General features: G+C 32.8%; 1 protein-coding gene across 7 annotated transcripts in view; it reads left to right on the top strand.

The window, feature by feature from the left end:
- Positions 1 to 9,261: 9,261 nt before the first annotated feature.
- LOC126741969 (transport and Golgi organization protein 1) overlaps positions 9,262 to 21,545 on the top strand; it is a 39,373-nt gene continuing 27,089 nt past the window's right edge. For 6 of the 7 annotated variants that reach the window (XM_050448461.1, XM_050448459.1, XM_050448460.1 and 3 more), the window contains exons 1-3: positions 9,263 to 9,440; positions 9,533 to 9,946; positions 21,376 to 21,509. In XM_050448461.1, coding sequence (XP_050304418.1) covers positions 9,335 to 9,440; positions 9,533 to 9,946; positions 21,376 to 21,509 — 654 coding nt within the window. In that variant the 5' untranslated portion in view covers positions 9,263 to 9,334. Of the gene's footprint in view, positions 9,441 to 9,532; positions 9,947 to 21,375; positions 21,510 to 21,545 lie in introns of all 7 variants that reach the window. The other variant, XR_007662450.1, reaches the window with a different exon arrangement.

Consider the following 21,545-nt stretch of genomic DNA (forward strand, 5'->3'; position numbering starts at 1 on the left):
TTTCCATAAAATTTCAACTTATTTTTACAAATTGAACAAATAGCTACACTTTTATCCTGTTTCTTAAAAATTTCCCACACAATGGACCTTATTTTGTTATTATACACCTAAGAAAACTCGTTCTTCGAGTTTCTCACAAACAAACTTAACTTTTTAACCAAAAACAAAACTCTTTATCTAATAGGAAAACAGAGATTTTTTCCTATACGTCTTAAAAGCAAAAGCAGATAAGCAAAACTAAAATAACTAAATACGTGCAACTTTAACATTGTCTTTCTAACTGAAAAAAAAAACATTAGGCTCAGCTCCTTTTACGTTTTCTCCAAATCTGTTATCTGCGTGCCGACAAATAGACAGATAGAAATTCAGAGTACCGAAATCGATTCCATACTGAAGTACTCGAGTACTTTCGATTCTCTTAGGAATCGAATACTACTCGATTCCCGTATCTGAGTACTCCCATCACTACTATTTTTCGTGCCAGTCGATTTCACCTCCATGCTCCGCAACACCCGCGCCAGTGCTTAGGCAGCGTCTAAACACGTTGCCGCCAGTCAGTAGCATACTTAGGAAGGCTGCCTTGAAAGTTGAATTATTTAGTTTATTTTTTGTAATTATTTCTGGGTGTTTTTGAAAAAATGGCCCGTAAGCTTAGTGCAGATGAAACTTTAAAGCTTGTTCAACTGTATAGAGAGCATGAATGCCTATGGAATATTCGATGCCAGGAATATAAAAACAAACAAAACCGAACATCGGCTCTTCAACAAATTCGGACCGAAATTGGTATCGAAGGCATTACGATTGAGGACATAAAAAATAAGATAAAAAGTATTAGAAATACTTACTATTTAGAAGTCGATAAATCGAGAAATCTACTAGATCTGGCGCTGGGGGAAATGTCTATATACCGAGAGTAACATGGTTTGAGGAATTAAATTCCTTTATCAAAAATGTGACAGAAAGACGAAGAACAACAGTAAGAAAAATAATATGTATATTTATAAGTTTAGTTTAACATTATTTACTATTTTTATAATACTATATGTGACCAAATTGCCACAGAACACTACCGTCGTCCATAAAAAAATTCTTATATTTATCTTTTTTTTCTTTAGCAATATTTGCTGAATGATTACTTCCTTGATTCGAGATATTTCCATCTTGATCTTCCTTATCTATACAAGTTGCAGTGATATAGGATTTTGATTTTTTTCTTAGCCAGTTATGTAGTGCACAAGTTGCAAAAATGATTGCATCTACCGTATCCAAGTTAGTCGGTATTGCCTTTTCAAAAATACGAAATCTACTGACTAAAATCCCAAAAGCGTTTTCGACTATACGCCTGGCACGTGATAGCTTGTAATTAAATATTTTTTCTTCTGCACTGAGGTTAACGCCTGTATATCGCTTTAATAAACATGTCTTAAACGGAAATGCTGCATCTCCAACAATAACTCCATCTTCGGGTAACAGGCCATTTTCTAGTTGCTCGTGAATTGAACAGTTTTTGAAAACACCACCATCAGATGCATTGCCACTTGCGCCAACGTTTATGTATGAAAAACAGTAGTTGTGATCAACAATAGCTAACAATATGATGCTGCTTGTTTTTTTATAGTTAAAAAATTCACTTCCACTATTAGAGGGAGCTCTGTTTTTGAGCTCTATGTTTTCCATCTATTGAGCCATAACACGTTGGAAAATTCCATTTTGTATTAAAGCCCGCCTCAATGGTTTTCCATTCCTCTTCTGTATTTGGCATCTAAAAAATGAAATAACATGATTAGATATTTTTTCTTTTTGTAACCTATTGAAATTACAGTTTTTTTAATATATTTTGTTCTTTTATTTGCAAGATAACATAGAAAATGTCGAAGAAAACCCTATCAATGACGTGGAACGTTCAGTTTCACCAAGCTCGGAAAATAGGTGTCAGGTTGCTCCGGCAGTAACATCACCCGCGGAGAATGAATCAAGCGCAGAAAAACGGCCACTTACTACAGAATCCCTAAAATCTAAGCGCAGCAAACTCTCACAAATGTCTTCATTAACTGACGATTTAAAAAATATAGATAAAAATATGGAAGAAACAGAACATGACGTATTTGGAAAGAGTGTATCAGTTCAATTAAAGAAATTATCCGAAGAACAAGCAATCATTGCTCAAGAAAAAATACAGAGTATATTAACTCATCGCAGACTTACTGATATAAAAGCCAAGAAACCTAATTCCGCATATTTTAATATTCAGCAACCGGTGCAATCAAACATGCCCTCTCAAGCGTATACCAGCGTCCAATAATATCAGCAGTCGAGCTACCAGCCAGCATTATACTGTCCCCCACCAGAAATCAGTCCAACAGACACCACAAGTTCTTCTTCGGCTTCTCACTACAACGATGATTTTTCCCCAATTTCATATCACAATGATAGCCTGGACGAAAGCACACAAGGCAGTGATATAATAGCGACTGCTTTGAGAAATATGTAATGTAAATTATTCCGAATATATATTAGACATACTTTATCTTAATACATTGTTTTAATGCTCTAAAAGTTGCCCGACACACTTCTGGTATTAACTGTGATATAGCAGATTTGGAAACACGATCAAAGTGACTTATGCTTCGGTAAGACATTCCTGTAGCTAAATATGTTATGAGCTTAGATTAAAAGTTAGAAGATATTAAAACATCTTCTAATCTAAGCTCTTTTAACAGCAAAACCGAACCTCCTGTTATTGATCTCTCACTGATCCATTTTCTCACCCATAGTCGCTTCTTTTTTTTTCAATTCTTCATCTAACATATTACTCAATTCATCTTTTAGTAACATAATCACGGTTCTTATTGTTCTTTTTTTGAAAAGTTCAATTTTTCTCGAATTCATTTTTAAAAACAACACAGTACAAATTCACAACTGACTTGAACTTACTGACAACGTGTAAACAACTTTAGGTACAACACTTGGCCAGTAAAAAACTGGCTTGCCAGTGAGCCAAATCGGCCTTAACCTATTAGAGAATTCATAAATAGAGACAGTAGGAATACGGCGTTGCCAACATGCCAACATTTTCTGAAGTTTATCAACTACTTTTTATGCCATTTATTAATAATATTTATAGTCAGCAGGCCTTATTAATTACAATCATTATTTCATGATGTTTCAAATTTCCCCTTATTTGCGATAAAAAATGACGCAACTATTGCAATTTTCATAGCGATACGCCTTATTGCTTTCGAGAAATATAATAGGGTTTTTTCATGTTTTACTAAAGAGTAGACACAAAAACTATAGATTTTTTTATCAGCTATTATTTTCAAATAAAGCATTTTTTTCTCAGGCAATTATTTTCTACAAAAAATTAGTTTTTCATTAACCCTACCCTTAGCCACCCACCCACCCCACACAACTTACTGGTGAGAAATTGTTTCCAAAAATCATTGTTTTCCAAAATAATACGCATGAATACCAACTGGTTCCGTCGTTAATATCTAATCTAATAACAGAGTTTGTTTTATTTAAATTTGATATAAGTTTATATTATGTATATTAATAAATATTTAATACAAAAAACAGTGCGATTAGATTGGATAATATGGACTAAATACAGTGATTTTTCAGAAGAATTTCATCAGAAACTTGAGGTGTAGTAATCGAGTTAGTTATCCCAAACAGTCAAGAAGCTGAATGTACAAGAAGGAGCAGATTTAGAAGCATTACGTCGATTTCAGAAATAAACCGCGTTACAGGAAAGTCAGGTGGACGATAGACACATCCTATGATAAACTTTCACCTTTTATATGTAATTAAACCCAAAGACACTCAATACAATCAGAATATTGCTTAAGCACCAAATCATTTGACAATGAAGATTTTATATAGAGCCCCACACCTCCTCCATGACGTTCAACTCTATCTCATCTACAAAAATTATAATTTTCAACTTGAATAAATGCATCTAATATATGTGGCTTTAGATTTGTTTCTCCTACCCCAATTACCTCATAATCCTTATCTAAAACATGGTCCCTAAACTCGAGGAAATGAGCTGTTAAGGAGGCTATGTTTAAATGAGAAATCGTCAAATTTGTTGCTTGCATGAAATTTATAAAATAAAAAAAAAGTAAAAATAAATTTTACAAATAAATCATTTTCCCTGATTTCATCTATATTTTCCCCCTGTTTCAAATAGTGCACCACTAACAACACAAAAAGGATATTACTAATTATATATTTAATTGTAGCATTTTAGCCCCAAAAAAAAAATTTTTTTCTTTTATTTTTTCAAATTTATAAGTACCGTAAAACAGGATGATTTTGTGGCAAGCCGTTTTTCCCACCTAAAATTTAAAATATTTCCGGTAAAGACCGTGTAAGCGCTGCGGGCGTACTTCTTCCCCGCGTACAATATAACTTGTTTTAGTAGAAGTTATCTTTATGTCTGAATCTTGTAATCACATTTGTTGACTATCTATATAATAATTTATTTAAATAAAAAAGTGTGTTTTTTTATTGGCGCCATGTTAAATACAAAATTAACAAAACCTATGGTGACTTTGTGACACATTGTTGGCACAATTTCACCCCGTATACCTTTTACCAAACCAGACGGGATGAAATTGTGACGCATTTTTTTTTAACTTTAGCAATGCCACGAAACTACAAACGAACTCCTGGGAGTCGTCAATACAAAAACTACACGAAAAACAGGGCCGAGCCTAGGGTATTTGCCGCCCGGGTGCAAGAGCTAATTTTGCCGCCCCTTCTGCAGTGATTTTTATAAAAAGTGTTTTAAAAAATGCTCTTACCAAAGTACAACGTTTAAAAAAAAGGGTGTAATAAAAAAAATCATATTGAATTAAATTCCGAACACACATATATTAATCAATATATCAATATTATCTATACATAAAAGCATATATTATTATATTATTTACTTATATGAGTATTTCTATATTAATATGTAATTACATCGATATAAACACCTAAAGAAAATATATTTTACTTACATACTAATTTAAAGAAATTGAAAAAAAGTAATTAGAACCATGGTTTAAATGCTAACATTTACTTTTCTTGCCTTTTTATATGCAAATTCCCTAATTAGGTCGGTAACATCTAAATTAGAAACAATGTCTTCCTTAATACTTATTATTGATAAATTTGATAGTCTTGATTGGCTCATTGTGGATCTTAAGTAGTTTTTTATTAATTTTAGTTTGGAAAATGAGCGTTCCCCATGAGCTACAGTGACTGGCATTGTTAAAAATATTTTTAAAGCTACGAATAAATTTGGAAATATGCCTTTCAAATCGTTAGCAACCAGATATATTAATATTTGTTTGGCCGAGAAAATATTTCTATCATTAATGTAAATTGATAATAATATGTCAATTTCATTATAGAGGTCCAATCCATTTATGTCCATATTTTTTGTTGTTTCAGGGTCAGTTAATTTAGCTTCTAAATTCTTACAATAGGTCATTATTTCGGGTTTGGAAAATGCTTTCAAATTGTTTAAAAACCCAAATAATTCAATATGTTTTTGTAAATCGTGAAATCTCTCATCCAATTTTGAGGTGGAAATATCGAGAATATTTAAAAAAAAAATACTTTAAAATTTATTTCTGGAGATTGGATTGGCTCATCCTTGTGTTCATAAACAAAAAACGTTTTTTTTTTCCTTGGTCTTATTGAGAGAATGGCTGGAAAGGAAATTTCGGCGTCTACTTCTTCCGCAATTTTCTTAGATTCATTTATCATGTCTAAAAACCCGTTTTCCGATCTCATTTGTGTCAAAAATAAAGTGTTTCAATCTTTTAGCATCTGTACAGCTTCTGGTAAAATAACATTAGACTTTTGCAGTGTTTTGCTTACTATATTAATTTTTGGCAAAATGTTGTACCAAATAACTAACAAACAAATAAATTTAAATGATTTTATTTTATTTATTAGGGACATTGCAATATTCTTTGTTTCATTATCTCTGCTTTCATCATTAAAAAGCGTAAACAGAGCATCATACACTTTTTCTAACTCAAATCTAAGAGTTTTTATTGCCTCAATACGGATTTCCCAGCGGGTATCCGATAAGGGCTTTAGTGTTAGCCTGGGCAGCTCTTTTAAGAGAGCACTCCAACTGTAAGTTGAGGCCGAAAAAAAGACATATATTTCTTGAATAATGCTAAAAAAATTAGTTACTTCTAGAGAGCTTTTTGCTGCATCATTAACTACTAAATTTAAACTATGAGCGGCACAAGGTACAAAAAAGGCTCTAGGATTAATATTTAGTTTTTTTTTTGTAGGCCATTGTGCTTGCCTTTCATGTTTGCTCCGTTGTCATAGCCCTGACCTCTCATATTGGCAATATCAATATTCAGTTCTTTTAAATAATTTAATAAAAAATCTGTTAACCCCTGACCAGTAGTGTTTGTAACTTTACAAAATCCTAAAAAATGTTCTCGAATTTCTATACTTTTAGAACAATCATCAATAAAAACGAATCTAACAATAATGGTAATTTGTTCTTGAGGTGTACAGTCAAGAATGATTGAGAAATATTTGCATAATTTTAAACATTCAACAATACACTTTTTTACTTTTTATCCTATTAAAAAAATCGATTCATTTTGTATTTTATCTCCCAAATAATGCGGCATTTTGTTCCCATCTTTTTGGACTCTATCAATATGTTCGGCCATTACAGAATCAAATTTTGCAATCGTCTGAATTAATTTCAGAAAATTACCGTTACCCTTATCAAATAGTTTTTGACTATTACTCCTAAAAGCTAAATTTTGTCCAGCTCAAAAATTGAATAACAGATATTATTCTCTCTAAAATCGAAGTCCATCTTTTTTTTTCCATTTAAAATAAATTTTGATTGATAGAGTCAACAGTTAAACCTTTTTCTATTGATTTTTTTAATTCAAGCCATTTCCTAACACTTTTAAAATGCCCCTTACTGGTTTCGTGTCTTTCTAAAGTCCGAGATAAATGTCGCCAGTCACTATAGCCATTCCCCTCATTAAAACTATTATCAGAAACTTTAAATAATTTACAAGGAAAACAGTACACTGAATCTTTAGATTTTGAGTAAATAAGCCAGGTTCTAGGAACTTTTTCATTGTTAGTTAATTTTTTTTCAAAGTAAGCAGCGCTAAAACATCTATTTATATTATTAATGGGATAATTAATATTTTTAATTTGAACAGGTCCTATTCCTAAAATCAATAATCTAATATTTCGGGCCAATATGCTGGATCTTTAAATCGTTCTTCATTTACCTGAATAGCTTCAATGTTCTCAGTTTGCATATTTGCTGGCGTATGCGTCGAGTGATCATCTTGTTTCAGTTCATCTCCTGATGGTTGTTGATCTCCATCATTTGGTTGTTCTACATCGGCATCGGCTTTAGTTGACGTCAAAGGTTGAACATCCGGCCTTTGGCTTGTTGAAGGTTGAGGTTGTGCCGGTTGTGGGTTCGTTGATGACGCAAAAAACTTTTTTAACGAACCTGCTAACTGCCTGTCATCTTCCTCCTTTTCTAGCTTCCTTTTTCGGTATTGGGAACCAGAAAGCCTCTTTCGACCATCAGACATCTAAATCAACAAATATTTTTTTTAGAATTGGAACAGACATTCCTTTTTTCAATGAAAAATTGCTTAAGGCATGACGTTCTAAATATTTGGAAGATATTAATAAAATATTTTACACGGTTCGGCCCTGACGAAAGAGAGTTTGCAAGAGGCTGTTAGACAAATAAGAACTAAAACTTTGAGCATACGACAAGCGGCTGAAGGGTATTTTTTAAATTGTAGAGTAGAATTAATTGCCATTATTAATCAATAACATTTTTTAGATAGGTACGGAATTCATCGCAACACTTTACTTAAAAAACTCCATGGAAAATATGCTGGGCAACATAAAAACTAGATTTGTAAGTCCAGTGTCAATTTTTTTAAATTCCGAAATTTTCTCCTTTTTGTAAATAGAATCGTATATGATATATGTACGTATATACTATATAGCTTAATAAATATAACCAATACCAAAAATTTACTAAAAAGTCGTTGACTTACTACAGATTTAACGATAATAATGCATGTGTTCCTTAGGTTATCTAAAAAATTTTAAAAATATGTGTCGAAACACAACAAAAAACCTTATGTGTCAGGTCATGGCTCATTGTTTAATAAAAAGCTTATCGAAATAATGAACCCAAAAAAAAAATAATGCACTTTTTAACGATAAGTTGGGCAATTTTTTATTTGTTGTCTGAGGCCAGTGATAATCTAAAATGAACTCACTGCACTTCTAACGAGATTATCTACTTAATTTTTTTTTCACAAACGGAAATTTAATATTTCACCTCATTATCATTCCGCATTCATACCCCCCTCGCTAAAATATTTCCAACGGTTGTCGAATAATTTATCAGAAATTTTAATGGAAGTCTTTGAATACCTGGATAAAATATCGTGGGCAGCACGAAGGCATAACAGATGCCGGGATTCCTAAAGTGGTTTCCATGACTTGCATTCGAGATAAGAAAATGTAGATTTCATGTCGGTCGATTTGATGTATAAAATTTGAATATAGAGTATTACCTAATAGAGAACTAAAATAGGAATTATATATATCACAAAATATAAGAGTGAATTAATTAGGAAAAAAGATCTGTTGCATCATTCCTTACTAGTAAAGTATTTTATAGTCCGTTGTGTAAGCTTTGGATCTTTGTTTGTTTTTTTCTTCTTTTCCATTTTTTATTTTGTCTCTGGTAATGAATTTATGTACTGTAATAATTTTTGTAATATATTTGCCTTCTTCATTATAAATATGGCCTTCATATCATCTCCTTTTTGTATTTTATTCGTCTGGGTGACTTATTATTACTTTTTATATTTAGGTACAGTATTTAGTTACTCTTTAGGTGCCGAATATTTAATCTGTTTTAAATTTTATGATAATAAAGTATGTTTCGATCAAACGTAAATTAATAAATCAGCTAAGAGGTTAAGGAGTGTTTCAAACCGCCCACAAAAGAAAAAATAAATAATAATAATAATACCACAGATTTAACTAGCTAACGCAAGCGTTAGCTAGTTAAATCTGTGATAATACATAAATTACAGAATCCCTTAGAAGCTGTATAGTGGGTTGCCTATAAAAACATCACCGCAGTGACAACCCCGCGATCTGTCTTTCCCATATGATTTTTGACACTATAAACGTCAACCTTTGTTTTCATAAGAGGGCGCCAGCGGTTCAATAACAGTGATGTGGCTTTCACACTTCACGAAAATACGACTTGTCAAAGTATGCCACAATGTTTAGTTTTAAATCGGTATATTTTGTTATATTTACTTTAATTTCGCACGTAGTTTATGCCGAAATATCCGACAAGCGTTTATGTATCGATAAAAATTGTTCAGGTAGGCCTCGAATGTCACCTAAACCACTATTCTCACACCTTATCAAAGTCCCATATTTCTACTATAAAAGGCTCTTATTTTTATCTTTTTAGTACCTATTGCGCAGGGGGTGACTTTAATAAAATACCGCAGCCCCGAAGCTAACGTCTTGTCGTTCTCCCGAAATCAGGATGTGATAATATACAGTTATGGGGCTGGAAATAGGCCCAACCTTATTGGTGTAGAGATCGGGGGCAAAAGGGGCTATGTCAACAAGGATCACATTAGGGAATTAGATCTTTTCAAAAAACCCACGGAAATTTTAGACACTGAAATAGTTAAGAAGCCTGAAGTCACTATTGAGAGCCTCCAAGATGAAATAAAAGTCGCTCCCACCCAGGAGGCTTATGAAATTGTCGATGGTACTAAAATCCCTATACATCTAGTTAGTAGCAGCACTGAGGTTCCTTTAGATAAAGTAGAAGAGAAGCAGAGTTCATCGGAAGAGACCAAACCTCTTAATATTGGTATGTCAGGATTATTATTAAATTTGTCTTGGACTGTAATTGTTTTAAACAAGCCAAAATCTTGAAATTTTTAACCTATAAGCAGAATAGAGCTATAATCGATTAGCCTAGCCTGAAAGTGCGATTTTTTCGATGCTCAGAATCATCGAAAAAACTCGAAGTAGCCCCATTACAAGTTTTTTGTTTTAATGTAGGTGGCTTACGTACTAAACTTCAGGAATTACATAATAATATTATATGTTCTAACTATGATATCTTAATATTTGTTGAGAGTTGGCTCTCTGATGATTTTTCGGGTGCTGAATTGGCTGTGAAATCTTTCAATCTGTTTCGCTGTGATAGATCGTCTCTTACAAGCAATAAGCGCAGAGGTGGAGGTGTATTAATTTACATTAGAGACTTTATAAATGCCAAAAAACTTAGATTACAGTACAATTCAGTTGAGCAGTTGTTTTTAGCTTGTAATGTGGGCGGGAGTAGTTTTGTAATTGGAGGGGTGTATATCCCACCTGGGTCCAATACGGATTCTTATGAGGGACATTGTCAGTCAGTTGATATTCTCAGGCAACAATTTTCAAACTCTGACTTTATTATTTTTGGTGATTTTAATGTTCCGGATGCTCTTTGGGAAAATGATGAGTTTGGAACTGTTGTTAGATGCCCACCTAACCCATGTGGATTAATACTTGGGGAGTTTTATTCTTACCTTAACTTTTTTCAAAGGAATTTTGTGCCAAATGATAGAAATGCCTTTCTTGATCTCACTTTTACAAATAGGAATGATCTAGTGGTGACTGAAGCTGTTGACTGTGTTTTTGATAAATCTGTCTATCATAAGCCTTATCATTTTGAATTAACTTTTAACAATGGTAAAGAAAAAACTTTAAATTTTGTACAGTTCTTCTATGACTTTAGAAATGCAAATTATTTGGGTGTTAATAGTTATTTGTGTGGAGTTGATTGGGACCATGTTTTGAATGTAATTAATATTGATGATGCGGTTTCAGAGTTCTATCATATATTGAATATGGCTATAGCTTTGTTTGTGCCTCTTAAGAGATTCAAAACCTCGTCTTTTCCCAGTTGGTTTTCAGGGGAGTTAAAGTACTTGATCCAGCAAAAGAAAATTTCACATAAAAAATATCAGTCTAGTCATACTGTTGCAGACTACGAAGTCTTTTCAGATCTTAGAGCTAGGTGCAAAACTCTAACGGAGACTTGTTACCAGAACTTTATTTCAAATTTGGACCAGTTACTTTATACAAACCCCAAAAGTTTTTGGTATAAGTTTAATAACAGGAGAGCAACGAATAGGCTTCCTGATTTGATGACCTATAATGATGGGGAGTTTGCAGGTTGTGAACAAATTGCAGAGGGGTTTGCCAGGTTTTTTTCTACTGTCTATAATGGAGATAATAATGTTTTACCTTCTCGGCAGGCTGGTGTAAACATGACTATTCCAAATCCTAAATTATCTATTGGATTAATATTTGATAAGATCTTTCGATTACCCCTTTAACTTAGTGCTGGCCCTGATGGTATACCCAATTATTTTTTGAGAAAATGTGTATGTGATGTGCCCTCTCTTATCCCCTCTTTATTTTATTCAGTAGGTCTTTAGACTTGACAGTTTTTCCATCCGAGTGGAAACTCAGTTTTATTACGCCTATATTTAAATGTGGTGCTGCTAATGAAATGATCAATTACAGGAGTGTGTGTGTACAGTCTGCCATCCCAAAACTTCTAGACAGTCTTATTTATGACCAAATTAATTTTTATTGCAAAGAACTTCTGTTAAATGAACAGCATGGCTTCAGTCGTGGCAAGTCTGCTATTACAAACTTGTTGCTGTATCAGGGTGCTCTGTTAAGTGCTTTGGAGAGGGGTGAACAGGTGGATGTAATATATACAGACTTTTCCAAGGCATTTGACAGTGTCAACCATAGCTTATTATTAGAAAAATTGAGACTTTTTGGTTTTTCAGATTGTTTGGTGGCCTGGTTTGCGAGTTTTCTTTCTGACAGATTTCAGCAGGTACAAATTGGGGATGCTAGGTCGCATCTTATCAGTGTGACCTCTGGGGTTCCACAGGGTGGTCATTGTTCTCCCCTGTTGTTCAATATTTTCATTAATGATATTTTGGTTTGCTTTAAAAATAGTAATTTTTTGTTATTTGCCGATGATTTAAAGTTTTATAAGATGATCAGTTCAGAACAAGACATGGTTCTCTTGCAAGATGATCTGAATAGATTGTGTGAATGGTGTGTTGGTAACAGTTTGGCTCTGAATGTGGGTAAATGCAGTTACATTAGTTTCTACAAAAGAAACAAACGGGTAACTTCCTCCTATATCTTTTTTGATGAACAATTGAATTTTAATACCCATGTAAATACTATTATAACTAAAGCATCTAAGGTCCTTGGTTTTGTCCTGCGCAATTGTAAGGATCTGTCGGTTGAAACTTGCAAAAGGTTGTACACATCACTTGTTGTCTCTTTGTTGGAGTATGGATCAATAATTTGGTCTCCTCTGTACATGAATAATTGTATGGCACTGGAGAGGGTTCAAAATAAATTTCTACGATTCTGCCTTTATAAACTTCGTATTCCAGTTCCTAATGACCATTGTTATGATGAAGCAATGAACTTGGTGAATATGCGGAGTTTACTTAAGAGACGCACTGAGAATGATTTGGTGTTTATTTATAAACTTTTGAATGGCCTTGTGATTTGTCCCGAACTACTTAATAGGATTTCATTTAATATTCCATACCGTAATCTGAGGGCAAATCGATTGTTTTCTTTGCCTTATCATCTTACCAACTATGCTATGCACTCGCCTGTCGAAAGGACCTTGAGACTGGTAAACTCTACTGGAATTGAAGTTTTGGGAATTTCCTTATTGCATTTTAGGAGTCTTATTAAGAGTTTGTAGGATTTTGTTTTTTGAAATAATTTTGCTCCATGATTAATGATTTGAAATACATTTGATCATTGTCATTGATAATAATATATTTTGTTTTTTCTTAGCTAATTTTGCATTGTTAATTGTTCTGATTTTGAGAGAATATTGTTACTACTTGTAAAACGGTTTAATTATCCTTGGTATTAAGATTAAGTCTGATAATTATTGTTAATTAGTAATTAGTGGTTAGGTAGTATAGCTTTTATTTCTTTTTTAAGAATATATATATTTTTTGTAATGGGGTTGATCCCGTGTATAAATAAATAAATAAATAAATAAAAAATAAATAAAAGAATATAAACACAATCAATGAACATTGAAAGGTCCAAACAAAGCAATTTCTTTAAATATTATTCATTTTCATGTGGTTTACCGAAAAATTCTTGTAATGTGTAAGGACACAGAGATTAATATGTTCTTTATCATTATTTTAAATTTTCTTAACTACATAAGCTTAATGCTGTTTGGCGGATTATTATCATATATTCTTTTTTTATCCTCCTTTAAACCATAAATTGCATGGTTACATTCTTCCAACAACTTATATATAGGTGAACAATTAGTCTTATTAATAGAGAACAATCTATTGTTATTTAGTCTTAGATGTATTTTTGGAACATGAAATTTATTATTTCTAAGAAAGCAGTCTTTATACTTAATGTGACTTACAAGATAATAGGGTTAATGCGCTAGTTCTCGACCAGTTTAGTAAAATTTTCACTTTCAAATGTTGTGAAAATTGAAATATTAATCTATCACTTACCATAGTGAATTTTTCTAAATCTCTAAACAGTTTTAAATTATTTTTAATAAATATTTTTAATTGTGGTGTATTCTAAATATTTTTTTTTACTAAAATAGTAAAAAAGTGCCATTTCACTAGTTCTCGACCACTCTTTTTTTAAACAACTTTATGGCGATTGGATTGCATAGTATAGACAACCTTAATAAAAAAGCCTTAAGAAAAAATAACACAAAAACAAATATTTATTTATTTAAAAAAAAAAACACAAAACAAATAAAAATGCTCTATATAAGTAAAAAAAAAACCAGATAGGAAATAGGAACAAAAAAGTTAAAGAAAGAAACATGTGGGTTGGTTTTTAATAATAAAAAATAAAACTAAAATTATCGCTTACAAATAAAGTAAAAAGTTAAAACTAAATTTGAAAATAACATACTTTAACATTCATCACATTTGTAGTCTTGAATTGCGGCAATATTATATGGGGTATCAATGAATTTGGTGCATTTTTTGTGATACCACTTTTCACAATAGTCGCATCCTATATTTTTTTCTATCATCGTCTTCCGTATCACTGTTAAGTTCTTCGAAGCATGTTGCACATGGTATCTTACTCTACTCTGTCAAGCTTTCAGGATTTTCACCATTATTTTTTTGTTTTTTCTTCAAAGCCTTTAAAGGTTTTTGCTTTTCTCCCTTTAATTTTTCTCTTTCTTCTTTTTTCTGAATTGTTTTAAGTTTCTTTTCTGTTTTCTCATTTTCTTTTTCCTCATAATATTTCCTCCACTCACTAGATGAAATCGCGCTAGGTGTTTTCAAGAACGGTTTTTTTCTGTTAGTGTTACTACTTCGCTTGATTGGCTCAGAGTATACCAAATGATTGTCAAATGCTTTTGTAAAAGAACATGATGGTTTATTTGATGTTTGCAGCGGTAAGCTGTTGGTAACAGCTGATAATTTTAAGACTTTAACCTTTAGAACATCATCACAATTATTCTTGCTTTTATCAGAAGTGGTATCGACATTTGCATCACTGGAAAAATGATCTCTTATAATATTAGGCTCAATATTAGGGGTAATATTAATGACATCATCGAGGTCATCACTTAAATATTCTCTAGTAGAATCAATTTGTATATTAAGGTTACCAGTAGTACTATCATTGTTTATATTAGAGTTATTATCAGATGTAATTAATGTAGGAGTACTTGATACAATGTCATTATTAAAGTTAGGAAAATCAAACACTACAAGTTGATTATTTTCTAAGGCCTTCATAAAAGTTGATGTAAAAGTATCACCTAAAGTAACATCTGGCAGTAAGTCAACGCTTACCTGATTTACACCATTATTAATTGATAAATCATTATCAATTATTTGCAAGTTAGGTTTACTTGAGCAAGAGGGTTTTATTTCTACTTCATGAGGCATAGCTGCTTGACTATAGAGGGTTGAGAATCATCTAGAGCTTTTGGTGCTTCTATCACAGGATTTTTCGTAATACTATTGGGTTCTTTTGGACTTTGTTTTTCAATATTCTCTTGCAGAAGTTGTATTTCATTTAGAATTACACCAGGGTTAATTCCATAAGATTGTAAATTTTCTTTAATTGTTAGAATTACTTTTTTTGCTGATGTTAAGTCTCTTTGTGAGATCCTTCCCTCACTTGATCGCCTTTGCCTGGGTAATTTGTTTGTTGAAAGAGCTTCAGCTATATCCTTGACACATTTTGTATATATAATCAACAGAATCAGCATCTAACGGAAACAACCCACATTTCCGAAACCCATTTTTGATACTTGCTTGAAATTCTTCTACATTGTTCGACAATACTTCATTGAAAATACTGCAGAAATTTATTTTGCTTACTGGACAATTAATATTCTCTGGTCTACTTTGCCAGTTGCGAACCGTTTTTTTCCAATCGGTTTTCATTGGTTTGAACAAACTTACATTTGCAGGTTGCATTATATGGGTTGTTGTATTGGGGGGTAGCGCATATAAAATAACTTGGTTTTCATCACACCATTTACTTAACGACATAGTCATGTGCGATTTATGCCCATCAATAACAATAATTAGTGGTTTAGGAACATTGTTTTCCAATGTCCATTTATGAAAATCATTCACGATGTATTCAAAAAAAAACATCTGAAGCCATCCATCCTTTCTCAGATTTCCCTAACACCCATCCTTGTGGCATATTTTCGATTTTCGACAAGAGCTCTTGGGGGTCTCACATATGGAAATAATACTAAAGGTGAGGAAATGTTTTCACTTGCATTAAACATCATAAGAACAGTTATATTTTCCTTTTCGTTTCCAAGTTTAATGTCGTAAAGATTTTTGTAGCCTTTAGGTCCCAGAACTTTGCCTGGTTTAGGGCATAAACAAAACCCGGATTCGTCACAATTGAAGATTCTTGTGGGATCACTAAATATTTGCATAAAGTTGTTTTTAGTTAAATATTCTCGCAAATCTAAAAACCACTTTCGTATTCAAGTCTCACTGATCACTGCCCTAGCCTTATTAACGCTTTCCGCTTCTCTTAGAGATATCTCCGGATTCCTTTTTAAAAATCCTAAATACCAGCTTTGTCCTGGTGTGTTGTCCTTAAATAATTCCTGGCCAGATTCTTTCGCTATCAGTGAGGCCGTCTCTATTATAAGAGTATCTTTTTGTATTGGAAACCCGCAATTAGCAATATTTATAATCCAATTCCTAATACGATTTTCCCCTTTCTCAGTTAAGAGGGGAGCAGGTCCAGGTTTTGAGTTTTTTAGGCCTTCTTCCTGATAACCGATCAAGTAGTCGTCTTTGGTACCAGATATTTTCTACTGGCCTCACGAATTTTAAGTCCATTCTCTCTAATGTCTTTTAAAGCCGTTTTTAATTTTTCTTGTGAATACGTAAACATCTTTCTTTTTGGAGCAGCATTTTTTGAGCCAGTGCGAGAAGAATTTTTCTTATTACGTGCCACTGGAAAAATAAAACATTTGCAATCAAGATAGAGGACAGTTCCGAACGAGCGGACTCGCCCGAGGCATTCCTTAGAGTTCAACAGTATTATAAATTTTTTCTGATATAGTGTGACATACTACAACATAACTGTTAGTACAGACCATTTGCACAAACGACCCTGTTTGCCTCGCGAGGCAATTCCTCAACCGAGGCAGTTTAACGCTCCAGAAACACATAGAATCGAGCATAGAATTCACCAAAAAGATGGGTGGTCGAGAACTAAATTGAAGTTTTGGAGTTCTCGACCATCAAACTTCATCAGTAAATTTATAATTTATATGTCTTGAAAAGGGTGGTCGCGAACTAAACTAATAGAAATATCATATTTTTCTTACAAGATATAAGAACTACCACCACATTTAATTGAAATGAATATTTTAACATTAACGATTTAACAATGGTCGTAAAACTTTAGTTCTCGACCACCCGGCCGAGAACTAAAAATGACTATTATTTTGAATTCAGTTCGCGACCACCTAATATTTAGTATAAAAAAATATATTTTGAGCAAAATTTTGTTGAAAAAATTATCAAAAAGTCTTTCTAAAGCATATATAATAAAGACACACATTTTTTTTTAAAAATCTGTTCACTTACTCGCTAATTTCTGTTGCAACACGCTTTACAACTTTTTTTCAAATGTACACAATAATGCTAATGCGTTTGTGGCACGATGTCAACTGATTTTTTGAGGTAACCCTTTTAGTATCATGTATGGGGGCGCTAAGTGTTACCGATGATCAAAAGGTGTCAGAAGCAATTCCAAATTATTTCGGCGCGAAAAATCTGATTGTTTTCTTATTATTAATGTTTAAACCCTCAAGTGATCGAGAACTAGCGCATGGTCGCGAACTAGCGCATTAACCCTAGATAAAATTCCTCCTATTATACAGTAGATGAATTTTTAAACAAGTTAACATAGCATTATAGGAAATCATTTATGGATACGAAATTTCTGAGATTAAGAATTGTTCTTGAACCTTTTTAATCAGACCAACATTGATTTCAACTTGTGATGCCTATATAATAGAGGCATACTCCAAGCAAGCTTTTCCTACTGCCATGTATATTGATATTAGAGTTTCAATTCTTTAAAAAAATTTTGTGTAATAAATTACATCAAATTTTGCATGGTTTTTCAATAAATGGGGAGTGATTAACTTTATTAAGTGCTTTGGTGCAATCAGTAAAATTGACATCCAGTTGAGTTTTATTATTTATGACCTCTACTGCAAAACTTGTAAAAACACACAAGTTGTCACAGAAATGTAAATTTTTATCAGTAATAAATTTAGATAGGTTGTTTTTCGCATATAATAAACATTCAAAAGTTAAAAGTGCACTGTTAATGTGTGGAGTGACAGTTTTGCCACTAGTTTAATTACCACTTTTTGTTATTTAAAACAGTTAAGACATCTGTAGAGTTTCCCAAAAACAGGATCCCATATAGTAATCAGATCTAAAACATCCCCATGTATGCTGTTTCCGAGAAATTTTATTTATTTATGGAATCCATTTACAAAAGTGTTACATAGCATCCCGATACAAACTTATATATTCAGATACAAAACTATCTATAAATCAATGAAAGATGTAGATGAGTTAATTAGTTAGAGCCCCTATGAAATAATATTCTTTAACTGCCCCTTAAAAGATGTAATCCTAGAGTCAAAAAAGCTTATCTGTCCTGACAGACCATTAGCAGTTCGAGCCATTCGTGTAATTGGCTCGTTAATACCATAATTGGTATGGTGGAATGGGACTGAAAATATTTCTGATTGTCTATTCAATCTGGAAGGCAAGTTTAAAAAGAGACAATAACTCGGGACAATCTATAGTAGCATTTAAACACATCTCGTGAGAGTGTTCAGGTTATCCCTGACCCACTGATAGTAATATAATACTCCCGTCTCCTGTAACCACATCTAAAAGCAGCCACCCTTAAAAATTTATTTTGAGATTTTTCAATCTGCTCAATGTAGCAGTTATATGACGGGGACCACACAATTGAGCCATACTCCAAGATGGGCCTAACAAGAGAGCAATAAAGTAATCTAAAAGTAAACGAAGACAAGTCAGTTGTAGACCGTTGGATAAAACCCAGCATTTTCATTGTCCTACCTGATTGATGTGACTTTTAAAAGACAACCTGGAGTCAATAAATATTCCTAAGTCAGAAACCTCTGTTTTGACACCAATTGCTACATTATTTATTTTATAAAGAAAAGCAATAGGGTTTCTTTGCTTAGAAAAAGGAATCTTATGGCACTTATTGATATTAAGGGACATTCTATTCAAGTGGCACCAATCAAAGAACAAATTAAGGTCTTTTTGCAGGAGCACAGCATCGGAATGGGATGTGAGAGGCCTAAATAGCTTCACATCATCAGCAAACATTAGCACACTACAATTTTCAAGTTTCCAAACTAAATCGATCAAAAAGAGGCAAAAACAAAACAGGGCCTGAGTGAGAGCCCTGTGGCACCCCAGATGGCACCAAAATTTCAGAGGAACATGTATCTCCAAGATTAACAATCTGGGTTCTACCTCTGATGAATCCTGAGATCCACTGAAGAAGAGGCCCCACAATACCTAAAGCCCTAAGCTTCTGCAAGAGTACCCCATGGTTAACCCTATCAAAAGCCTTGGAAAAATCTGTATATATTGAGTCAACCTGAAGTCCCTTCTCCAAGCGGTAGAGTATAAGAGGTATTTAAAACTCCAGGCAATCCTATGACTGACCAGGCAGTCTAGCAGGTTTGGCAACTCAGATTGATTACACACAACCCGATAATTGGAAATTTCATTTCTACTACCAGATTTAAAAATGGGTCTTAGAAAACTTCTCTTCCAGAGAGTGGGATGAGAACCAGTATCTAGAGATTTGTTAAACATGAACAGTATTGGTCTCGTATTTCAATTAAGAACACAAACACATTTCTTTAGGAAGAATGCCGGAATCCCATCTGGTCCAGCGCAGAGCTTATTCTTAAAGGAAGTAATAACCTCATAAACTTTATCAAAATCAAGAGATGGTATGTCATTGACTTGCTCATCCGAATAGACGGATAAAAATTATTCTGCAAACATATCTGCAGTATATGAGATATTCATACTAATCCTGTTATTGTATGTCATTCTGGAGGGAAGGCTAAAACCAGTTCTTTTATTTCGAATATATGACCAGAAGTACCTCGGATTGCTAGCGAGATTCATTTCCACCTTATTAATATATTGTTGATAGGACAACTCTCTTAAGTACTCACTTTGATGTCTCAAAAATACAAATTCATCATATACCTGCTGTTGACCACTAATTTTAAACTTTTTGTGAATTTGTTTCTTTCTTATAATCAAACTGGGAAGCTCTGAAGAAAACCAACATGGAAAAGAAGAACTTTTGTACCTCTTTAGAGGAATAAACCTTTCCATTGAGGAGTAGATCACATTATAGAAAATTGAAACTATGACATCAATAGATGTCTCTTTTTATTGAGTGTTAAGGAGAATTGATTGTCGAAACACAAAACCACTTTTTTTTCTTTGTTACAGAATTCATTTAAAGAGACAAAGTATTTGAATAGAGTAGGAACAATAATTGCCTCAAGATCCAACCCTGAGGTACACCAATTTTAAGCTCTAAGATATCAGATTTGTAACCATTGCTTTCAAAAAGTTGATACCCATTAGATGTATAAGTCTGTATACCTTGGTAAGAATTTCCTCTTATTGGATACAGGGCATAATTTTTGCAGTGGGATGTCATGACAGATACAGTCAAATGCTTCTGAATGCATCTCTTGCCCTCTCAAAGGCGCATACTGTATCCAAAATCAAAGTCTATATTCCATTAGATGTGGAAAGTACATAATTTTTGGAGAGAAAAGCTGTTATTCTCTTTAAGAATGTGAGTTCAATAGACCAACTTATATTGGACAATAATTACATTTCATATTTGCCTCCTTTTTTTTTAAATATTGGATGGAAGAACCTTTGAAGTTTTTAGTTCCAATCACCTTTGTCAGAACAAGAAATGATAAGGACGGTTACTGCAGGTAACAAATCTTCTCCTATGGTTTTTATGAGTTCGCTATCATATGTCTTGCTTTCATACACTATTAATCAAAGGAGAAACTTCTGGCTCAAAAAACGGAGCAGGAAAGATAGACAAACAATATTTTATTCTTTGTGAATTTGCTGTTATTAAAATAAAATTCTCTTTATTTTTTCGCTGTACTTCATTTATTAGTTTCCACATATTTTTGCTGTTCTTTCAGCTTTACTGTTGTAAACTGATTCCTAAGGTTTTTTACAGAATTCTTACAATCGACACGTGGATTCCTGTTAAAAAAATTTAATTAAAACTGAAGGTTGTCTCTGATAGACCTAAGTTCTCTTGAGAACCGTTTTTTTTTTTTTTAATTTGTAGTATGTACAGTTTTTGTGGTAAATGGAAAATGCTCTTTGGTTGTTTATAAAAGACTACCTAAAAAACAATCAAATTATGAATTTATATTACTTGATATTTAAGTAATGTCTTACTCCAGTTAAAGCTTAATTATTATTTTAGTTCATGGCCTTCCTTATCTGTTATTAATTTTATGGTCTTTTTTAAATTAATTATATAAATACCCTTATTTTTTACCCAAATCATGCTGTTTTTGTTTACAATAATTACATTCATGCAAAATTCTTTTAGATAATACAAAATTTATTGAACCAACCATTCAAAAGAGCCCAGAACAAAAAGCACAGCTTGGAGTAAGTGCTGAGAAGATACCAGAAAAAGAAGTTATCCCAGATAATGAGAATATTACAGAAGACGAGGATGAGGTACTTAGTAAAAAAAATGTTATACATGTGAACAGG

This window comes from Anthonomus grandis, chromosome 11 (assembly GCF_022605725.1).
Source record: "Anthonomus grandis grandis chromosome 11, icAntGran1.3, whole genome shotgun sequence".
In the NCBI taxonomy this organism is placed as follows: Eukaryota; Metazoa; Arthropoda; class Insecta; order Coleoptera; family Curculionidae; genus Anthonomus; species Anthonomus grandis.